Here is a 23,382-nt window from a genome sequence, read left to right on the forward strand (position 1 = left end):
GGAGGGTATATACAGGAGGTACCGGTACAGAGTCAATGTGGAGGGTATATACAGGAGGTACCGGAACAGAGTCAATGTGGAGGCTATATACAGGAGGTACCGGTACATAGTCAATGTGGAGGGTATATACAGGAGGTACCGGAACAGAGTCAATGTGGAGGCTATATACAGGAGGTACCGGAACAGAGTCAATGTGGAGGGTATATACGGGAGGTACCGGAACAGAGTCAATGTGGAGGGTATATACAGGAGGTACCGGAACAGAGTCAATGTGGAGGGTATATACAGGAGGTACCGGAACAGAGTCAATGTGCGGGGACACAGGTAAGTCGAGGAAAAATACTACTCCTATTACAGATCCAAGTGGTAAAGATTCATATGACATCCATTGTTGAAGGACTGTAGCATCTAATGATGAAACATGTAGCATCTCCACAGAGGAGCTCTGTCATGATTGTAGCAGGTTTACTAACAAGTTACTTATATTAGCTGTGTTGACTTTAGCTAATATGGTGACAACGATGTAGGCTGTGTGTAGCAGATATGAAATGGTTTGGTTTGGAAAGGTTTTAACTCCTGGTCACCTACAGCTGATGTGTTGTGCATTGACGTCCACAAGCGAAGGGAAAAGGTGAGCGAATTGATGTGAGAGGAAATACAACGTGGCAGTTGTGAAAGTGAACTGTGTTTACGCATCATCAGGGGTGAATTCATTCAGACGATTCTGTGTGATGCATTTGCTCTATTGTTTACAGTATGATTTGTATCGCATAGAGCGTGGCTTTAAGGGAAAAGTATGGTCACATCTAATAAAAACGAATGTGAAAAATGAACAGAGTATTAACACAAATGTGTTTTAAAACACTACCTATTCGTAGAAGTATTTATTCATCATCCACATATTCATTTTAAGCTTCTACGTCTGTGTACAGGAAAGTATTATTTGTAAGACATAAGAGAAAATATATCTGCTTATTGTTAAATTATTATGACGTTCTTTCCATCACAAAAAGTGTAGTACCTATTGTTTCCAAACTCTCCAGCCAGTAGATGGCGATGTGCGTCTTTCAGGTGATGCTTCTTGATGACGTATAATGGACTGGACGGGACGCTTCTTCAGGAACAACAAGGCGCCAACTCTTTCAACCACCTCGGTAGCTTGCTAGACAACATAAAACTAAAAGATTGATTCTTTAGACCATGTTATTGTACATTAGCTAATCTCAGTGTTTTAAACAAATTTCGGTTGACGTATCTACTGGTTAACTTTAACCTAATGTGCTTGTTCAATTTGCAAACTTGTTAAAGATTGATACTGAGGTTAGCACTAGGCTAGTCGCTAATGCTAGCTAGCTAGCTAACATCCCTGACCATGAGCTCACTGAACTACTCCTCCCTTGCTAATGAAGCGGAGGTCTGCTGTACGGAGAAAGAATCTTTCAGAATGAAAAAGGAGGAAGAGGAGGCTGTTATAGTGAAAGAAGAGAAAGAACCTTTTAGAGAGGAAGAGGATGCTATCTTAATAAACGTGAAGGAGGAAGACGTTTTGAGAGTGAAAAAGGAGGAGACAGAAGATCCGATTGACACCAGTGAGTACTGTCTTAAAAACAGGGACACAAACTATGCAGTTGTTGAACTGATGTGGGGGTTTTTAATGGGCATTCTTGCTGTAGGAATTGTTAATTGGTCGATCTGCCAGTGGTTCATATACTTTTGCGACTTTTCAATTAGATGTATTGAATTCTCCATGTGGTCGGCATTAAAGTCCCCCTCATCTAGTATAACAGTCTTTTAAAATTCAATATTGCTGCGTATGTTCTACTTAAAATATAAAAAAGGCACCCATTTTGTGGAACAACCCTTTTACATTTGCATCACAAATATTTTTTTAGGAAATCAAGATGAAAGTGGCCATTTTAGGATATTTTTAGACATTCATGCCTCTTGTAAGACTCTGTGATTGCAATAGAAGATCATAAGTTTACCATCTGTTTGATGTTCTCGTTCACACAGGAGAGAGACATGACCATGGTGGATCCTCTGCGGAGCCTCAACAACATCCTGATGCTGACGAGGCAGAGAAGAGTCTATCCAGATCAGAACACCAGATGGTACAGCTTGGTTTTGTCTAGCATACAGCTTGCTTTATCGGCTTGGGCTGGGTTTCTGTAAAACACTTTATGACAACAGTGACATCAGCATCCATAATGATCTGCATCTGTGTACCCTCTTTATGGTTACTAGGACAACGCTAGCCCTTCCACCCTGTGTCGTGCCTCTCTGGGTAGCACCTTACTGCTGGGTATGAAGAGGTTGTCTGTGCTGCTGGTGGACTGCAGGAAAACAACAGGGCTGAGTGGAACTGTGAGAGGAGGAGAAGAGATGAAAGGATCAGATTTGACTCATCAAAGTAAGTGCTGTAGTTTAGTTTGAACAAATACAATAGATCTGCCCACTGGTATCTGTTACCAGGACAACCAGCAGAGTTCTGTTAGTTGACAGGAAGATAGACTGGTGGATATGGATGTTATGAATATCATAACACTGAAAAAGGATTCTGCCAATGAAAAGAGAGAAACCAATAGACCATATAAAACCTTGATGAAAGTTAGCTTTAGAGAGAAAATTTCAAGATGATCCAATGTAAGGTGCTTGTTTTACAAAAACTTATCCTTAAAACATTATGGATGTTACATTGCCTGTCCCAGTCAACCCCCCTATCTTTACAAGACTGTTGAACAGGCAAACTAAACTATAGACACTGTTAATTAATTAACTAATACTGAGGAAAGCTGTGATCAGGCTTATAGGGAAGGGCATTCAATAAACACAGCACTTAAAAATGACTGATTGGCTGAGAGAAATTGATGATGATAAAAATATTGTTTGGGCTGTTTTGTTAGACTTCAGTGCGGCTTTTGACATTATCGATCATAGTCTGCTGCTGAAAAAAAATGTATGGCTTTACACCCCCAGTTATGAAAACTTAGGACACTAAAGAGGCCTTTCTATTGAATCTGGAAACACCAAAAGAAAGATGCCTAGGGTCCCTGCTCAACCGTGTGAATGTGCCTTAGGCATGCTGCAAGGAGGCATGAGGACTGCAGATGTGGCCAGGGAAATAAATTGCAATGTCTGTACTGTGAGACGCCTAAGACAGCGCTACAGTGAGACAGGACGGACAGCTTATCGTCCTCGCAGTGGCAGACCACGTGTAACAACACCTGCACAGGATCGGGACATCCGACCATCACACCTGCGGAACAGGTACAGGATGGCAACAACAACTGCCCAAGTTACACCAGGAACGCACTATCCCTCCATCAGTGCTCAGACTGTCCTCAATAGGCTGAGAGAGGCTGGACTGAGGGCTTGCAGGCCTGTTGTAAGGCAGGTCCTCACCAGACATCACTGGCAACAACGTCGCCTCTGGGCACAAACCCACCGTCACAAAAAGTCACGGTTTTGTCTCCAGGGGTGATGGTCGGTTTCGCGTTTATCGTCAAAGAAATGAGCATTACACGGAGGCCTGTACTCTGGAGCGGGATCGATTTGGAGGGGCAGACATGGTCTGGGGCGGTGTCACAGCATCATCAGACTGAGGTTGTTGTCATTGCAGGCACTCTCAACGCTGTGCGTTACAGGGAAGACATCCTCCTCCCTCGTGGTACCCTTCCTGCAGGCTCATGACAATGCCACCGGCCATACTGCTCGTTCTGTGCGTGATTTCCTGCAAGACCGGAAGGTAGCATCTCACTGCAAGTTCTGCCAAATCTGGTGCAGTCCATGAGGAGGAGATGCACTGCAGTACTTAATGCAGCTGGTGGCCACACCAGATTTTTTATTTATTTTTATTTTACCTTTATTTAACTAGGCAAGTCAGTTAAGAACAAATTCTTATTTTCAATGACGGCCAGTGGGTTAACTGCCTGTTCAGGGGCAGAACAACAGATTTGTACCTTGTCAGCTCGGAGATATGAACTTGCAACCTTTCGGTTACTAGTACAACTCTCTAACCACTAGGCTACCCTGCCGCCCCAGATACTGACTGTTACTTTTGATTTTGACCCCCCCCCCCCTTTGTTCAGGGACACGTTATTCCATTTCAGTTAGTCACATTTCTGTAGAACTTGTTCAGTTTTTGTAGGTTGTTGAATCTTATGTTCCAACAAATATTTACACATCTTAAGTTTGCTGAAAATAACGCATTTGACAGTGAGAGGACATTTCTTTGTTTGCTGAGTTTAGATTGGCGAGGGGGAAAAACAATTTAATCAATTTTAGAATAATGCTGAAATGTAACAAAATATGGAAAAGGTGAAGGGGTCTGAATACTTAACGAATGCACTGTGTCTGTATGTATACTGAACCAAAATATAAACAGCAATTTCAACGATTTACAGCTCATATAAGTCAGTCATTGTAAATAAATAAATTAGGCCCTAATCTATGGACTTTACATGACTGAGGGGTGCAGCCATTGGTGGGCCCTTGAGGGCATAAGCCCACCCATTGCGGAGCCAGGCCCAGCCAATCAGAATTCGTTTTTCCCCACAAAAGGGTTTCATTACAAATAGAAATACTACTCGGGTGGCTGGTCTCAGATGCTGTGGAGATCCTGGGCTGGCGTCGTTATATGTGGTCTGTGGTTGTGAGGCCAGTTTGATGTACTGCCAAATTCTCTAAAATGAAGTTGAGGTGGCTTTTGGTAGAGAATTGAACATTCAATTATCTGGTAACCGCTCTAGTGGATATTCCTGCAGTCAGCATGCCAATTGCATGCTCCCTCAACTTGAGACACCTGTGGCATTGTGTGGTGTGACAAAACTGCACATTTTAGTGTGGCCTTTTATTCTCCCCAGCACAAGGTGCACCTGTGTAATGATCATGCTGTTTAATCAGCTTGACATGCCACACCTGTCAGGTTGATGGATTATCTTGTCAGAGAATAAATGTTAACTAACAGGGGTGTAAACAATTCTGCAATCTTTTTTTTCTCAGCTCATTAAACATCCAACACTTCACATGTTGCGTTTTATCATTTGTTTATTGTAGTTACTAAATATTGACACCTCATCAACTTCATGTCATTGTAAATAAAAGCTTTTGACACTTGAAATGCTTGTAATTACACTTCAGCATTCCATAGTAACATCTGACAAAAATATCTTAAGACACTGAAGCAGCAAACTTTGTGGAAATTAATATTTTTCATTCACAAAACTTTTGGCCACGACTGTAGGTTGCATTCTGTATCATACAGCTATGAAAGTTATATATTTAGAACTACCTGCTCGATTGGAATCCAGTGACGTCTGTGTCTTGAGTGTCCTAGAACTGTTTAGTTTTTTGTGTTCTGACGAAAACAGAATTAATAAATAAGTAGTGTAAACATTGTCAGTAATTACCAGGAAACTCTACAACATTTGTTTTAAAATCACACTTAAGATTGTTAAAACTGGCCTTAAGTTATTAAGGGATCTGATTAGGATTTACCCTCGTAGCAAGGCTGTTTTATCATTTTATCATTATCATTTATCATCAGCTGTTTCATTCGGGTCTCTATTTTAAAAAACACTGTCTTTGGCAGGAGAAAAACCAGACTCAGAGGAACCAAAGCCATGGACTTCCAAACCAAAAAGAAGACACCAGTGTTCCCACTGTGGAAAGGGTTGGAACAAGTTAAGTGAGCTTAAACGACATGAGAGAATACACACAGGGGAGAAGCCTTACCACTGTTCCCAGTGTGGAAAGGGTGTTAACGATTTGGGGAAGCTGAAACGACACGAGAGAATACACACAGGGGAGAAGCCTTACCACTGCTCCCAGTGTGGAAAGGGTTTTAATGATTTGGGGAATCTGAAACGACATGAGAGAATACACAAAGGGCAGAAGCCTTACCACTGCTCCCAGTGTGGAAAGGGTTGTAAAGATTTGGGGAAGCTGAAACGACATGAGAGAATACACACAGGGGAGAAGCCTTACCACTGTTCCCAGTGTGGAAAGGGTGTTAACGATTTGGGGAAGCTGAAACGACACGAGAGAATACACACAGGGGAGAAGCCTTACCACTGCTCCCAGTGTGGAAAGGGTTTTAATGATTTGGGGAATCTGAAACGACATGAGATAATACACAAAGGGGAGAAGCCTTACCACTGCTCCCAGTGTGGAAAGGGTTTTAATGATTTGGGGAATCTGAAAAGACATGGGAGAATGCACACAGGGGAGAAGCCTTACCACTGCTCCCAGTGTGGAAAGTGTTTCACCTGGGCATGGAATCTGAAACAGCACGAGAGAATACACACAGAAGCCTTACCACTGCTCCCAGTGTGGCAAGTGTTTCAACAGGGCAGGGGATCTTAAAAAACACGAAAGAATACATACAGGAGAGAAGCCTTACCACTGCTCCCACTGTGGCAAGTGTTTTAACCAGTTAGGGGCTGTGAAACAGCACGAGAGAATACACACAGGGGAGAAGCCTGCTCCCAGTGTGGCAAGTGTTTTAACCAGTTAGGGACCCTGAAACAACACAAGATAATACACACAGGGGAGATGCATTACCACTCCTCCCAGGATGCAAAGCTTATGCCCATTTAGGAAGCCTGAAAGAGCATGACACAGAGGAGAAGGCTTTACAGAAGGTTAGACTTTGGGAAAACATATTACTCATAATCACTTAAATGTCATTAGAGAATCCACACAGGAGAGAGAAATTACTTCTCTTAGCGTGTATATTGATGTGAAATTGCTTCTTCCAATTATTGATAAACATGTACCTGTTAAGAAACTGACTGTTAGATATGTTAAGGCTCCATGGATTGATGAGGAATTTAAAAACTATGTTTGAAAGAGTTGGGGCAAAAGGAGTGGCTAATAAGTCTGGCTGGCTTACATACTGCAAATTGAGAAATGATGTGACCAAACTCAACAAAAATAATCAACTTATTAAGAAGCCAAGATCAATGATATAAAGAATGATGGAAAAAAACATAATGAAAGAAAAGCAGTGCAAGTATTGAATGTTGTAAAGTTAGTGTGGGAGAGGTGGAACAATTGGTATCGATCAATAATGACAAACCTGGCATTGACAACGTCGATGGAAAGCTACTGAGGACAGTACCTGACTCTATAGCCACTCCTATCTGACATATTTTTTAAATGAGCCTAGAGGAAAGTCTTTGTTCTCAGGCCTGGAGGGAAGCCAAAGTATTAAATAAAGTAAAAATTGTGTTTTACCAAATACATTGCTATATTTCTGTAAACAAATGAACAACAGACATTCAGCATGCTTACAGAGAAGGGCACTCAGCATGTACTGCACTGACACAAATGACTGATGATTGGTTGAGACAAATTGATAACAAGAAGATTGTGGGAGCTCTATTGTTAGATTTCAGTGCAGCCTTTGATATTATTGACCATAACCTGTTGTTTAAGAATGTTTGTGCTATGGCTTTTCAACCTCTGCCATAATGTGGATTCAGAGCTATCTATCTAATAGAACTCAGAGGGTTTTTAATGGAAGCTTCTCTAATGTCAAACATATGAAGTGTGATGTACCGCAGGGCAGCTCTCTAGGCCCTCTACTCTTTTCTATTTTTACCAATGGCCTGCCACTGGCATTAAACAAAGCATGTGTGTCCATGTATGCTGATGATTCAACTATATAAGCTACCAGAAACCACAGCTAATGAAGTCACTAAAACCCTTAACAAAGAGTTGCAGTCTGTTTTGGAATGCGTGGCCAGTAATAAACTGGTCCTGAACATCTCTAAAACTAAGAGCATTGTATTTGGTACAAATCATTCCTCAAGTTCTAGACCTCAGCTGAATCTGGTAATGAATTGTGTGGCTGTTGAACAAGTTGAGGAGACTAAATTACTTGGCATTACCTTAGATTGTAAACTGTCATGGTCAAAACATATAGATTCAATGGTTGTAAAGATGGGGAGAGGTCTAGCCATAATAAAGAGATGCTCTGCTTTTTTGACACTACTCTCCACAAAGCAAGTTCTGCAGGCTCTAGTTTAGTCTAATCTTGATTATTGTCCAGTCGTGTGGTCCAGTGCTGCAAGGAAAGACAGAGTAAAGCTGCAGCTGGCCCAGAACAGAGTGGCTGTCACGCCCTGGCCATAGAGAAGCTTTTATTCGTCTCTGATTGATACTTAGGTAGCTCTTGCCCATATGGGTTTTGTGGGTAGTTATTTTCTGTCTTTGTGTTTCTGCACCAGACAGAACTGTTTAGTTTGTTCCTCTTTGTTGTTTTTGTTCTTGTGTTCAGTTTCTTTATTAAACACGAACACGTACCACGCTGCACCTTGGTCCTCTTCACCTTCTTCCACCTATGACAACCGTTACAGCGGCACGTTTTGCTCTTAATTGTAATCAGAAGGCTGATATAAATACTATGCATGCTAGTCTCTCTTGGCTAAGAGTTGAGGAGAGACTGACTGTATCACTTCTCTTTATAAGAAACATGAATGTGTTGAATATCCCAAATTGTTTGCATAGTCTGTGAGGGAATTCTGCCCTATGTGCATAGAAGAGACCACAGGAAAACTTCTTTGATCAGAGGTTAGTTTGTTTAATAAGGATTGCAACCTGGAGTTAACACTTACAGCAATTTGCAAGCAAGACACTCAGTTCAAAAGATGGTGTTTTCCCTTTTTATCCCCTACTGAGGATCACCCCGCCCAGGCTGATGTCCCTCAACTTTAATACCATATAAGTTTGTGTGTATGCATTGATATGTAGGCTACGTGTGCCTTTTACAAAATGTATGTAGTTCTGTCCTTGAGCTGTTCTTGTCTATTGATGTGCTGTATTATGTGTCATGTTCTGTGTGGACCCCAGGAAGAGTAGCTGCTGCTTTTACAACATCTAATGGGGATCCTAATAAAATACCAAACTCTGTTATTCTCTCTGATCTCAGAAATAAAGAATCTTGGTTTGACTTGGACTCCAGCAGATCCTTATTTTATAATATCCACCTCAACTCTTCCACGGATTGCTGTTTATCATTGTCTCAATGAAGACTTCTTTGTTTTACTTTCCTGGGGTCATTTACAAGCCTCCCACTGGTTGAATAAACATTGTTTCCACGTCAAATTAAAAAAACATCCTTAACATTGATGAACCTTCACTATCTTCATCCCTAAACTAGCAACATTAACTGATGTCTCAATGACCTTCCTGGCCTTATAAAATCCTAGCTAAATACAATGTTCCCACCAGTTTTCATGTCTTTGGTTATGCAAACATTTGTTTACTAGATTATATTTCTCATTAAGAATAATGTTGATTTAATTCTATATGGGTCATGCCTGGCTTTGGTCATGTGTTCTCTTATGGGTGTCACGCTCTGACCGTAGATTTTTTTGTTTTGTTTGTTCAGGGTGTGATGTGGGTGGGCATTCTATGTTTGCATGTCTAGGTTTTTTATTTCTATGTTTTGGCCGGGTATGGTTCTCAATCAGGGACAGCTGTCTCTGTTTCGTTGTCTCTGATTGAGAACCATACTTAGGTAGCCTGTTTTCCCACTGTTAGTTGTGGGTTGTTGCTTTCTGTTTTTGTGTATCTGCACCTGACAGAACTGTTTCAGTTGTTCTCTTTGTTGTTTTGCATTTTAGTGTTCAGTTTCAAATAAATAATATGAACATGTACCACGCTGCACCTTGGTCCTCACCTTCCTCCTATGAATGCCGTTACGATGGGTCAATGATTTTAATTAGAATATAGCAATGATGCTCTCTCCTCAATCACTTACAGTTTCTTTGGAAAGTATTCAGACCCCTTGACTTTTTCCACATTTTGTTACGTTACAGTCTTATTCTAAAATGGATTAAATAAAACAATTTCCTCAACAATCTACACAAAATACCCCATAATGACATCACAATACCCCATAATGACATCACAATACCCCATAATGACATCACAATACCCCATAATGACAAAGCGGAAACAAGCTTTTTTATAAATGTTTTGCAAATGTATTAAACACAAAATTATTTACCTAAGTATTCAGACCCTTTGCTGAATGAGACTCGAAATTGAGCTCAGGTGCATCCTGTTTCCATTGATCATCCTTGAGATGTTTCTATAATTTAATTGGAGTCCACCTGTGGTAAATTCAATTGATTGGACATGATTTGGAAAGGCACACACGTGTCTATATAAGGTTCCACAGTTGACAGTGCACGTCAGAGCAAGAACCTAGCCATGAGGTGGAAGGAATTGTCCATAGTGCTCCGAGACAGGATTGTGTTGAGGCACAGATCTGGGGAAGGGTACCAAAACATTTCTGCAGCATTGAAGGCCCCTGATGTAGACCCATTCATGGGGTAAAATGATCTGTTTAAGTCATTAGTGAAGGGCACATCGTTAAAGAATACAGTTATCTTTTATTTTGTGCTCTATATCCTCTCAATCATTTATTCCTTCATAAACCGAAAACATATGTACCTAAACACAACATGTGTTCAAGGGTCCCTCTAGGTTCACGACCTCTTGACCATTATATCTGGATAGCTGACAACTATTTTTTAAAGGTCAAAAGTGATCTGTTTAGGTCATCAGTAAAGGAAGCATAGTTAAAGAGTACAATGACCCTTTCAAAGACTGAGACATCCCCCGGACATCCCCCCTATAACTATTTTTTTGTTAATTATCTGTTTAGGTCGTTAGTAAAAACAGATGTTTTCAAAGACACCTGGGGGTCCAGGTTGTTAATTATTTTGTGTCCATGTAGTTCCCCTGTGTGCAAGGGCCCCCTAGATTCACAACTTCTTAACCCTTAACATTCCCATCCAAGGGGAGAGAAAGAGGGAGAGAGAAAGAGAGAGAGAAATTTAGTACAGTTATTTAAACATACATATTACAATTGTTAAAGTTTACTATGTAATATTAAATACATGATTGAGTCCTTGAATGAAGAGATGGAGATAAAACTGTCCAGTTTGAGGGGTTTTTGCAGCTTGTTCCCATCGCTAGCTGCAGCGAACTGAAAAGAGGAGCGACCCAGGGATGTGTGTGCTTTGGGGACCTTTAACAGAATGTGACTGGCAGAATGGGTGTTGTATGTGGAGGATGAGGGCTGCAGTAGTTATCTTAGATAGGGGTGAGTGAGGCCTAAGAGGGTTTTATAAATAAGCATTAAACCAGGCGACTGGTATACAGAGACAACCAGTTTACAGAGTATAGAGTGCAGTGATGTGTCCTATAAGGAGCATTGGTGGCAAATCTGATGGCCGAATGGTAAAGAACATCTTGCCGCTCATTGTATCCTACCATGACTATATCCAACCCACCTCCATGTGTTGTCACTATCATGTATCCTACCATGACTATATCCAACCCACCTCCATGTGTTGCCACTATCATGTATCCTACCATGACTATATCAACCCTACTCCATGTGTTGTCTCTATCATGTATCCTACCATGACTATATCAACCCTACTCCATGTGTTGTCACTATCATGTATCCTACCATGACTATATCAACCCTACTCCATGTGTTGCCACTATCATGTATCCTACCATGACTATATCCAACCCAGCTCCATGTGTTGTCTCTATCATGTATCCTACCATGACTATATCCAACCCTACTCCATGTGTTGTCACTATCATGTATCCTACCATGACTATATCAACCCTACTCCATGTGTTGCCACTATCATGTATCCTACCATGACTATATCAACCCACCTCCATGTGTTGCCACTATCATGTATCCTACCATGACTATATCCAACCCACCTCCATGTGTTGTCACTATCATGTATCCTACCATGACTATATCAACCCTACTCCATGTGTTGTCACTATCATGTATCCTACCATGACTATATCAACCCTACTCCATGTGTTGCCACTATCATGTATCCTACCATGACTATATCCAACCCTACTCCATGTGTTGCCACTATCATGTATCCTACCATGACTATATCCAACCCTACTCCATGTGTTGCCACTATCATGTATCCTACCATGACTATATCAACCCTACTCCATGTGTTGTCACTATCATGTATCCTACCATGACTATATCAACCCTACTCCATGTGTTGTCACTATCATGTATCCTACCATGACTATATCCAACCCACCTCCATGTGTTGTCACTATCATGTATCCTACCATGACTATATCAACCCTACTCCATGTGTTGGCACTATCATGTATCCTACCATGACTATATCCAACTCAACTCCATGTGTTGCCACTATCATGTATCCTACCATGACTATATCCAACTCAACTCCATGTGTTGCCACTATCATGTATCCTACTTGGCTGAAGCTTTGATCCAGTGGAAGAAGTATTGAGGAGCAGGGAGGTTAAAGGTCACTTCAGGAAACAGCTGTTACTCTACACTATCCCTAGATAATACAGTAATGAGAGAAAATGTATAGAATATTTATGGCTCTATAACATCTCTATCTATATATAACATCTCTATCTAATCCGTTTTATTGAACCTAATTCCATTTTCTCTGTTTAGTTTTTCCAGGTTTCTGATTTGTCCCTGTTTGTCTGTTTTTGTCTCTAAATCACACTGTTAATAGAAAACAACAACATTGGATGTTCTAAGTCCACAACAATACTTAAACCACATCAGGAGAACACGTTTGAAGTCTGAGAAAAATCTAAGACATGTTCATTTTTATGTGTAGATACCCTTTAATTGAAGTGACACCAGCAAGAGCCTTGTTTGGTTAGTGGTGTCTCTGTAGCACACATGTGATTGCTGAGTCTGCTGAAAAATCACTGGATTGATGCTAATAGTCATGGTATCATTCTGCCAGGGAGGCATACACTACTTTGTAGTTAACATTTAATTGACAAGGTTTTTTGGGAAAGCTTTTCCATCAACCAGAAGATGGTTGTCATTAGCATCATCGCTAACAGCTACACATAGTGGTAGACAAATGCACTCAGACAGGGGCATTTCCTGGCTGTTTCCTCTTCAGAAAGTTGAAGGAAAATACAAATCACTGAGGCTAATTTAACAATGACTTGCAGGCAGTCGGTTCAGAATAACGATGACAAAAATGGAAAACTCTTTCATCTGTCACCTAATCCTACCTAACGGGCAGGTCAGCCCTGGAGTAAAGTATTGGCTGTAACAAGTAAGAGAAAACATAACATCTGGTTCTTTAAAAATTTATTCGCATGACATGGCTTGCCAGAATAAACATTGTTATTAATATTTTTCCAAACTGCGTTACCCACTCCAGTCAGCAGAGAGCGATATGAGTCTTTCAGGTGATGCTGCTTGCGTGACGTATAATCTAGTGGACGGAACTGGAGGCTTCTTCAACAGCGACAAAAGGCTTCTGATTCAACGAACGTGTTGCTTTGCTAGCGAACATAAAGTTGAGTCTTTGAAGCTCTTTAGACCAATCTTGTGTATATTACTCTTAGTGTTTTGAATATAATTATGTTTACCCATCTACTAGTTCATTTTAACGTCATTTGCTCTTTAAATTAGCAAATGTGTTACTAAATTGATACTGCATTAGGCTAATCGACCGGAGCATGAGCTCACAAAGCTCGACCGAGAAAGAACCTCTGGTGAAAGGAGAGGAAGAAGCTTTCAGGATGAAAAGGGAGGAAGAGGACGCTATCACATTGAAAGAAGAAGAGGATGATATTACAGTGAAAGAGGAAGATGGGAAAGAGGTTGTCAAAGTGGAAGGGGAGGAGGTAGCAGCTTTCAGAATCAAAAAGGAGGAAGATGCCGTAACATTGAAAGAAGAGAATGTAGTGAAAGAAGAGGAAGAACCTTTTAGAGTAAAAGAGGAAGAGGAGGCTATCTCAATAAAAAAGGAGGAAGACGTTTTGGGAGTGAAAGCGGAGGAGGCTGAAGATCAGACTACCACCAGTGAGTACTGTCTTAAAAACAGGGACACTATGTAGTTCTTGAAATAATGTATTGTTTTAAAGGGGTATTCTACTTCATTTCAACACTTGAATATGTTGTTCAGTACTGTGGGAATTGTTTAAGGGACAATCTGCCATTGGTCATATGTTTTTGGGACTTCGATGTATTGAATTCTCATTCTCCATGTGGTCTACATTAAAGTTCACCTCATCTAATATAACAGGCTTTTAAAATCTACTTAAAATATCAAAGGGATGTAAAGGCACCCATTTTGTGGAAATGACCCTTTACATTTGCAACACAAACAATATTTTACAAAATCATGATGGAAGTGGCCATTTTAGACATATTCATGCCTCTTGATTGTAATAGACGGTCATAAGTTTACCGTCTGTTTGCTGTTCTCGTTCACACAGGAGAGAGACGTGACTATCGTGGATCCTCTGGGGAGCCTCAACAACCACCTGATGCTGACGAGGCAGAGAAGAGTCTCTCCAGATCAGAACACCAGATGGTACAGCTTGGTTTGGACTAGCATACAGCTTGCTCTATCGGGGTCTGGGCTGGATTTCTTTAAAGCACTTCATGACAACAGTGGCATCAGCATCCATAATGATATGTGTCTGTGTCCCCTCTTTATGGTTACCAGGACAATGCTAGCCCTTCCTCCCTGCTGCAGTCCCTGTGTCGTGCCTCTCCCAGTAGCGCCTTACTGCTGGGTATGAAGAGGTTGTCTGTGCTGCTGGTGGACTGCAGGAAAACAACGGGGCTGAGTGGAACTGTGAGAGGAGGAGAAGAGAAGAAAGGATCAGATTTGACTCACCGAAGTAAGTGCTGTAGTTTAGTTTGTACAAATATAATAGATCTGCCCACTGGTATCTGTTACCAGGACAACCAGCAGAGTTCTGTTTGTTGACAGGAAGATAGACTGGTGGATATGGATGTTATGAATATCATAACACTGAAAAAGCCAATGAAAAGAGAGAAACCAACAGACCATATAAAACCTTGATGAAAGTTAGCTTTAGAGAGGAACCAATAGACCATATAAAACCTTGATAAAAGTTAGATTTAGAGAGGAACCAATAGACTATATAAAACCTTGATGAAAGTTAGATTTAGAGAGAAACCAATAGACCATATAAAACCTTGATAAAAGTTAGCTTTAGAGAGGAACCAATAGACCATATAAAACCTTGATAAAAGTTAGCTTTAGAGAGGAACCAATAGACCATATAAAACCTTGATAAAAGTTAGCTTTAGAGAGAGAGTTTCAAGATGATCCAATGTAAGCTGCTTGTTTTACAAAAACTTTTCCTTAAAAATGATGACCATTCAATCTTTACCAACGACATGCCAACGACATTTGAGTAAAGCCAGTGTGTCTGTATGCGGATGACTCAACACTGTACACGTCAGCTACCACGGAAACTGAAATGACAGCAACACTTAACAAAGAGCTGCAGTGAGTTTCAGAATGGGTGTCAAGGAATAAGTTAGTCCTAAATATTTCAGATTACCTTAAATTACATGGCCTACTATGCTAATTCTGTAGCGGTATTGTTAGAGGGGGGTAAATAAATATTTTTTGGGGGCGCCAGGCAGGTATTGACCCTCGTTATTAAAGTTAGTTATTACCTGTTATAACATTATTATTATTAAATATTATTAAAACTGAAAGAATGAGAGTAGAATAGAGTAGCGCTTCCAGACACATTCTAAACATGGAGTCTTAAAGGAGGACTGTAACATCTAATGATGAAACATTATGGAGTCTTAACTTCTTATGGCTAACATTCCTCTGAAAAGGCAGAGCGCGAAATTCAAAAGTATTTTTTAGAAATATGTAACTTTCATGCATTCACAAGTGCAATACACCAAATTAAAGCTTAACTTGTTGTTATTCTCCCCATTATGTCCGGTTTCAAAAAAGCTTTACAGCGAAACCACACCATATAATTATGTTAGGTCAGAGCCTCGTCACAAAAACACACACAGCCATTTTCCAGCCAAAGAGAGGAGTCACAAAAAGCAAAAATAGAGATAAAATTAATCACTAACCTTTGATGATCTTCATCAGATGGCACTCATAGGACTTCATGTTACACAATACATGTATGTTTTGTTCAAAAAAGTTCATATTTATATCCAAAAATCTCAGTTTACATTGGCGCTTTATGGTCAGTTATGTTGTGCCTAGAAAACATCCGGCAAATTTTCAGAGAGCCACATCAATTTACAGAAATACTCATATTAACTTTAATAAAATATACAAGTATTATGCACAGAATTATAGATATACTTCTCCTTAATGCAACTGCTGTGTCAGATTTCAAAAAAGCTTTACGGAAAAAGCAAACCATGCAATAATCTGAGTATGGCCCTCAGACACAACAACAAGCCATGCAGATACCCGCCATGTTGTGGAGTCAGAAATAGTGTGATAAATATTCACTTACCTTTGATGATCTTCATCAGAATGCACTCCCAGGAATCCCAGTTCCACAATCAATGTTTTTTTTGTTTGATGAAGGCCATCATTTATGTCCAAATACCTCCTTTTGTTAATGTGTTTGGTAAAGAAATCCAAACTCACGAGGCGCGGGCAAGTCCAGGCGAAAGTTCAGACGAAAAATTCAAAAAGTTATATTACAATTCGTAGAAACATGTCAAACGATGTGTAGAATCTATCTTTAGGATGTTGTGAACATAAATCTTCAACAATGTTCCAACGACAGGGTAGCCTAGTGGTTAGAGCGTTGGACTAGTAACCGGAAGGTTGCGAGTTCAAACCCCCGAGCTGACAAGGTACAAATCTGTCGTTCTGCCCCTGAACAGGCAGTTAACCCACTGTTCCCAGGCCGTCATTGAAAATAAGAATTTGTTCTTAACTGACTTGCCTGGTTAAATAAAGGTAAAATAAAAAAAATAAATAAAAAAACCAGAGAATCCTTTGTCTTTAGAATTGCAATGCAGGTCGCTCTCACGTGTAAGCGCGTAATCAGCTCATGCTACTCTGGCAGACCTCTGGTTGAAACAGCTCTCATTCCCCCCTCCTTCTCAGTAGAAGCCTCAAACAACATTCTAAAGACTGTTGACATCTAGTGGACGCCGTAGGATGTGCAATATGACCCCAAAGACAATGTATATTCGATAGGCAATGAGTTGACAAACCTCAGATTTCCCACTTCCTGTTTGGATTTTTCTCAGGTTTTTGCCATATGAGTTCTGTTATACTCACAGACATCATTCAAACAGTTTTATAAACTTCTGAGTATTTCTTTCCAATGTGCATAATAATATGCATATATTAGCTTCTGGGCCTGAGGAGCAGGAAGTTTACTCTGGGCACGCTTTTCATCTGAACGTGAAAATGCTGCCCCCTATCCCAAACAGGTTAAAGTAGGACTGTAGCATCTAATGATGAAACATTATGGAGTCTTAAAGGAGCCTTGTAGCATCTAATGATGAATTACTATGGAGTCTGATGCTTTAAAGGAGAAGTATACCCAAAATCCAGAAACTCCTAGGTGATTTCATACATTGAAACTAGTCCCGTGGATTTTTTTCCCTCTCCCCCTCTCCACAGCTGCAAAAACGTGACTTGTGATGTTGCTGGATGCGGGCCTCGCTCTGCTGCTTTGCCAGTTAATTTGTTATTACAGCTGTGGCCTTTGTCTTTCACCTGGAGTTGTTTGTTTATGTCTGAGAAAAAAAAAACACTTTTCAACATATACAAAATAAACTCAGCAAAAAAATGTACGGATCTTTTTCAGGACCTTGTCTTTCAAAGATTATTCGTAAAATTCCAAATAACATCACTGATCTTCATTGTAAAGGGTTTAAACACTGTTTCCCATGCTTGTTCAATGAACCATAAACAATTAATGAACATGCACCTGTGGAACGGTCGTTAAGACACAAACAGCTTTCAGACGGTAGGCAATTAAGGTTACAGTTATACAAACTTAGAACACTAAAGAGGCCTTTCCGTACTGTGAGACACCTAAGACAGCGCTACAGTGAGACAGGACGGACAGCTTATCGTCCTCGCAGTGGCAGACCACGTGTAACAACACCTGCACAGGATCGGTACAACCGAACATCACACCTGTGGGACAGGTACAGGATGGCAACAACAACTGCCCAAGTTACACCAGGAACGCACAATCCCACCATCAGTGCTCAGACTGTCCTCAATAGGCTGAGAGAGGCTGGACTGAGGGCTTGTAGGCCTGTTGTAAGGCAGGTCCTCACTAGACATTATTGGCAACAACGTCGCCTCTGGGCACAAACCCACCGTCACTGGAGCAGACAGGACTGGTAAAAAGTGGTCTTCACTGACAAGTTGCGGTTTTGTGTCCAGGGATGATGGTCGGATTCGCGTTTATCGTCGAAGGAATGAGCGTTACACCGAAGCCTGTCCTCTAGAGCGGGATCGATTTGGAGGTGGAGGGGCCGTCGTGGTCTGGTGCGGTGTGTCACAGCATCATCAGACTGAGCTTGTTGTCATTGCAGGCAATCTCCACGCTGTGCGTTACAGGGAAGACATCCTCCTCCCTCATGTGGTACCCTTCCTGCAGGCTCATCCTGACATGACCCTCCAGCATGACAATGCCACCAGCCATACTGCTCATTCTGTGCGTGATTTCCTGCAAGACCGGAATGTCAGTGTTCTGCTATAGCCAGCGAAGAGCCCGGATCGCAATCCCATTGAGCATGTCTGGGACCTGTTGGATCGGAGGGTGAGGGCTAGGCCCATTCTCCCCAGAAACGTCCGGGAACTTGCAGGTGCCTTGGTGGAAGAGTTGGGTAGCATCTCACTGTAACTACTGTCAAATCTGGTGCAGTTCATGAGTAGATGCACTGCAGTACCCCCCCCCCCCCCCCCCCCCGTTTGTTCAGGGACACATTATTCCATTTCAGTTCGTCACATCTGTGGAACTTGTTCAGTTTGGAATCTTGTTATGTTCCAACAAATATTTACACATCTTAAGTTTGCTGAAAATAAACGCAGTTGACAGTGAGAGGACGTTTCTTTGTTTGCTGAGTTTAGATTGGCGAGGGGGAAAAACAATTTAATCAATTTTAGAATAATGCTGAAATGTAACAAAATTTGGAAAAGGTGTATCATTCGTGTATCTATTTAAAAAAATAAACTGTCTTTGGCAGGAGAAAGACCAGACTCAGTGGAACCAGAGCCAGGGACGTCCAAACCCGCAAGACGACACCAGTGCTCCTACTGTGGAAAGGGTTGTAACGGGTTATGGGCCCTGAAACGACATGAGAGAATACACACAGGGGAGAAGCCTTATCACTGCTCCCAGTGTGGCAAGTGTTTTAACCATTTAGGGAACCTGAAACTACATGAGAGAATACACACAGGGGAGAAGCCTTACCACTGCTCCCAGTGTGGCAAGTGTTTTAACCGGTTAGGGAGCCTGAAACAGCATGAGAGAATACACACAGGGGAGAAGCCTTACCAGTGCTCCCAGTGTGGAAAGTGTTTCTACTGGTCAGGGGATCTGAAGAAACATGAGAGAATACACACAGGGGAGAAGCCTTACCACTGCTCCCAGTGTGGGAAGAGTTTTAGCGAGTTATTTCACCTGAAAAGACATGAGAGAATACACACGGAGAAGCCTTACCACTGCTCCCAGTGTGGAAAGTGTTTCAACCAGTCATGGAAGCTGAAACAGCATGAGAGAATTCACACGGAGAAGCCTTTTCACTGCTCTCAGTGTGGCAAGTGTTTTAATCAGTTAGGGAACCTGAAACAGCATGAGAGAATACACACGGAGAAGCCTTTTCACTGCTCTCAGTGTGGCAAGTGTTTTAATCAGTTAGGGAACCTGAAACAACATGAGAGAATACACACGGAGAAGCCTTTTCACTGCTCCCAGTGTGGAAAGTGTTTCAACCAGTCAGTGAAGCTGAAACGGCATGAGAGAATTCACAAAAGGGAGCCTTACCACTGCTCCCAGTGTGGCAAGTGTTTTAAGCAGTTCGGGAACCTGAAACTACATGAGAGAATACACACAGGGGAGAAGCCTTACCACTGCTCCCAGTGTGGCAAGTGTTTTAATCAGTTAGGGAACCTGAAACGGCATGAGAGAATTCACAAAAGGGAGAAGCCTTACCACTGCTCCCAGTGTGGCAAGTGTTTTAAGCAGTTCGGGGAACTGAAACTACATGAGAGAATACACACGGGAGATGCCTTACCATTGCTCCCTGTGTGGAAAGTGTTTCAACCAGTTAGGGCACCTGAAACAACATGAGAGAATACACACAGGGGAGAACCCTCACCACTGCTCCCAGTGTGGAAAGAGTTTTAACCATTTATAGAACCTGAACGTTCATGAGCTAATACACACAGTTAAATGTTTTTCCAGAATCCACACAGGAGAGAGAAATTACTTCTCTTAGCATGTATATTGATATTTCACTTCTCATTTTTCTTACAATTCATCAGAGAACAAACACAGTGCTCCCGTTGTCTTATATTGTTGACTGATAATGTGTTTACCTGTTTTTACCAGATGAAATTGCTTCTTCCAATTATTGATAAACATGTACATGTTAAGAAAGGGACTGTTAGAACTGTTCCATGGATTGATGAGGAATTTAAAAACTGTATGTTTGAAAGAGTTGGGGCAAAAGGAGTGGCTAATAAGTCTGGCTGCACATCTGGCCGGCTGTTTTATGTACTGCAAATTGAGAAATTATGTGACCAAACTCAACAAAAATAATAAACTCATTAAAGTCTGTGGTGCAGCGTGGCGTTGGTGGATGGGAGCGAGACATGATGTCCCAGATGTGCTCAATTGGATTCAGGTCTGGGGAACGGGCGTGCCAGTCCATAGCATCAATGCCTTCCTCTTGCAGGACCTGCTGACACACTCCAGCCACATTGTCTTGCATTAGGAGAAACCCAGGGCCAACCACACCAGCATATGGTCTCACAAGGGGTCTGAGGATCTTATCTCGGTACCTAATGGCAGTCAGGCTACCTCTGGCGAGCACATGGAGGGCTGTGCGGCCCCCCAAAGAAATGCCACCCCACACCATGACTGACCCCCCGCAAAACCGGTCATGCTGGAGGATGTTGCAGGCAGCAGATAGTTCTCCACGGCGTCTCCAGACTGTCACGTCTGTCACATGTGCTCAGTGTGAACCTGCTTTCATCCGTGAAGAGCACAGGGCGCCAGTGGCGAATTTGCCAATCTTGGTGTTCTCTGGCAAATGCCAAACGTCCTGCACGGTGTTGGGCTGTAAGCACAACCCCCACCTGTGGACGTCGGGCCCTCATACCATCCTCATGGAGTCTGTTTCTGACCATTTGAGCAGACACATGCACATTTGTGGCCTGCTGGAGGTCATTTTGCAGGACTCTGTCAGCGCTCCTCCTGCTCCTCCTTGCACAAAGGCGGAGGTAGCGGTCCTGCTGCTGGATTGTTGCCCTCCTAAGGTCTCCTCCACGTCTCCTGATGTACCTGCCTGTCTTCTGGTAGCGCCTCCATGCTCTGGACACTACGCTGACAGACACAGCAAACCTTCTTGCCACAGCTCGCATTGATGTTCCATCCTGGATGAGCTGCACTATCTGAAAACTTGTGTGAGTTGTAGACTCCGTCTCATGCTACCACTAGAGTGAAAGCACCGCCAGCATTCAAAAGTGACCAAAACATCAGCCAGGAAGCATAGGAACTGAGAAGTGGTCTGTGGTCCCCACCTGCAGAACCACTCCTTTATTGGGGGTGTCTTGCTAAATGCCTTTAATTTCCACCTGTTGTCTATTCTATTGCACAACAGCATGTGAAATTTATTGTCAATCAGTGTGGTTTGGTTGGTTGAATAAACGTTGTTTCCACGTCAAATTAAAAAACATCTTTAACATTGATGAACCTTCACTATCGTCATCCCTAAACTAGCAACATTAACTGATGTCTCAATGACATTCCTGGCCTTATGAAATCCTAGCTAAATACAATGTTCCCACCCGTTTTCATGTCTTTGGTTTTGCAAACATTTGTTTACTAGATTATATTTCTCATTAAGAATAATGTTGTTTTATTTCTATATGGGTCACGCCTTGCTTTGGTCATGTGTTCTCTTATGGGTGTCATGCCCGTAGATTGTTTTGTTTTGTTTGTTCAGGGTGTGATGTGGGTGGGCATTCTATGTTTGCATGTCTAGGTTTTGTATTTCTATGTTTTGGCCGGGTATGGTTCTCAATCAGGGACAGCTGTCTCTGTTTCGTTGTCTCTGATTGAGAACCATACTTAGGTAGCCTGTTTTCCCACTGTTAGTTGTGGGTTGTTGCTTTCTGTGTTTGTGTATCTGCACCTGACAGAACTGTTTCAGTTGTTCTCTTTGTTGTTTTGCATTTTAGTGTTCAGTTTCAAATAAATAATATGAACATGTACCACGCTGCACCTTGGTCCTCACCTTCCTCCTATGAACGCCGTTACGATGGGTCAATGATTTTAATTAGAATATAGCAATGATGCTCTCTCCTCAATCACTTACAGTTTCTCTGGAAAGTATTCAGACCCCTTGACTTTTTTCAAATTTTGTTACGTTACAGTGTTATTCTAAAATGGATTAAATAAAACAATTTCCTCAACAATCTACACAAAATACCCCATAATGACATCACAATACCCCATAATGACATCACAATACCCCATAATGACATCACAATACCCCATAATGACAAAGCGGAAACAAGCTTTTTTATAAATGTTTTGCAAATGTATTAAACACAAAATTATTTACCTAAGTATTCAGACCCTTTGCTGAATGAGACTCGAAATTGAGCTCAGGTGCATCCTGTTTCCATTGATCATCCTTGAGATGTTTCTATAATTTAATTGGAGTCCACCTGTGGTAAATTCAATTGATTGGACATGATTTGGAAAGGCACACACGTGTCTATATAAGGTTCCACAGTTGACAGTGCACGTCAGAGCAAGAACCTAGCTATGAGGTGGAAGGAATTGTCCATAGTGCTCCGAGACAGGATTGTGTTGAGGCACAGATCTGGGGAAGGGTACCAAAACATTTCTGCAGCATTGAAGGCCCCTGAATTAGCCCCCTGCAGTAAAAGGTTATTCATGGGGTAAAATGATCTGTTTAAGTCATTAATGAAGGGCACATCGTTCAAGAATACAGTTATCTTTTATTTTGTGCTCTATATCCTCTCAATCATTTATTCCTTCATAAACCGAAAACATATGTACCTAAACACAACATGTGTTCAAGGGCCCCTCTAGGTTCACGACCTCTTGACCATTATATCTGGATAGCTGACAACTCTTTTTTAAAGGTCAAAAGTGATCTGTTTAGGTCATCAGTAAAGGAAGCATAGTTAAAGAGTACAATGACCCTTTCAAAGACTGAGACATCCCCCAGACAAAGAACATCTTGCCGCTCATTGTATTCTACCATGACTATATCCAACCCTACTCCATGTGTTGTCTCTATCA

The 23,382-nt window shown here is 41.6% G+C and overlaps 1 protein-coding gene across 3 annotated transcripts; it reads left to right on the forward strand.

Annotated features, from left to right (window-relative positions):
* The first annotated feature begins 1,103 nt into the window (after positions 1–1,103).
* On the forward strand, positions 1,104–20,624 carry LOC110513810 (zinc finger protein 2 homolog). Of its 3 annotated transcripts, XM_036972660.1 has the most exons (5): positions 13,323–13,894; positions 14,311–14,408; positions 14,544–14,721; positions 19,067–19,397; positions 19,563–20,624. In XM_036972660.1, the coding sequence occupies exons 1-5, from the start codon at positions 13,549–13,551 to the stop codon at positions 20,170–20,172; spliced, it is 1,563 nt and encodes a 520-aa protein (XP_036828555.1). In that variant the 5' UTR covers positions 13,323–13,548; the 3' UTR covers positions 20,173–20,624. The 3 variants fall into 3 exon arrangements, with proteins under 3 accessions (XP_036828554.1, XP_036828555.1, XP_036828553.1); XM_036972659.1 differs by lacking the exons at positions 13,323–13,894; positions 14,311–14,408; positions 14,544–14,721 and adding exons at positions 1,104–1,589; positions 2,014–2,111; positions 2,245–2,410 and having other exon boundaries at positions 19,067–20,624; XM_036972658.1 differs by having other exon boundaries at positions 13,324–13,894; positions 19,067–20,624.
* The last annotated feature ends 2,758 nt before the right edge of the window (positions 20,625–23,382 follow it).

Source organism: Oncorhynchus mykiss, unplaced genomic scaffold, assembly GCF_013265735.2.
Source record: "Oncorhynchus mykiss isolate Arlee unplaced genomic scaffold, USDA_OmykA_1.1 un_scaffold_189, whole genome shotgun sequence".
Classification (NCBI taxonomy): Eukaryota; Metazoa; Chordata; class Actinopteri; order Salmoniformes; family Salmonidae; genus Oncorhynchus; species Oncorhynchus mykiss.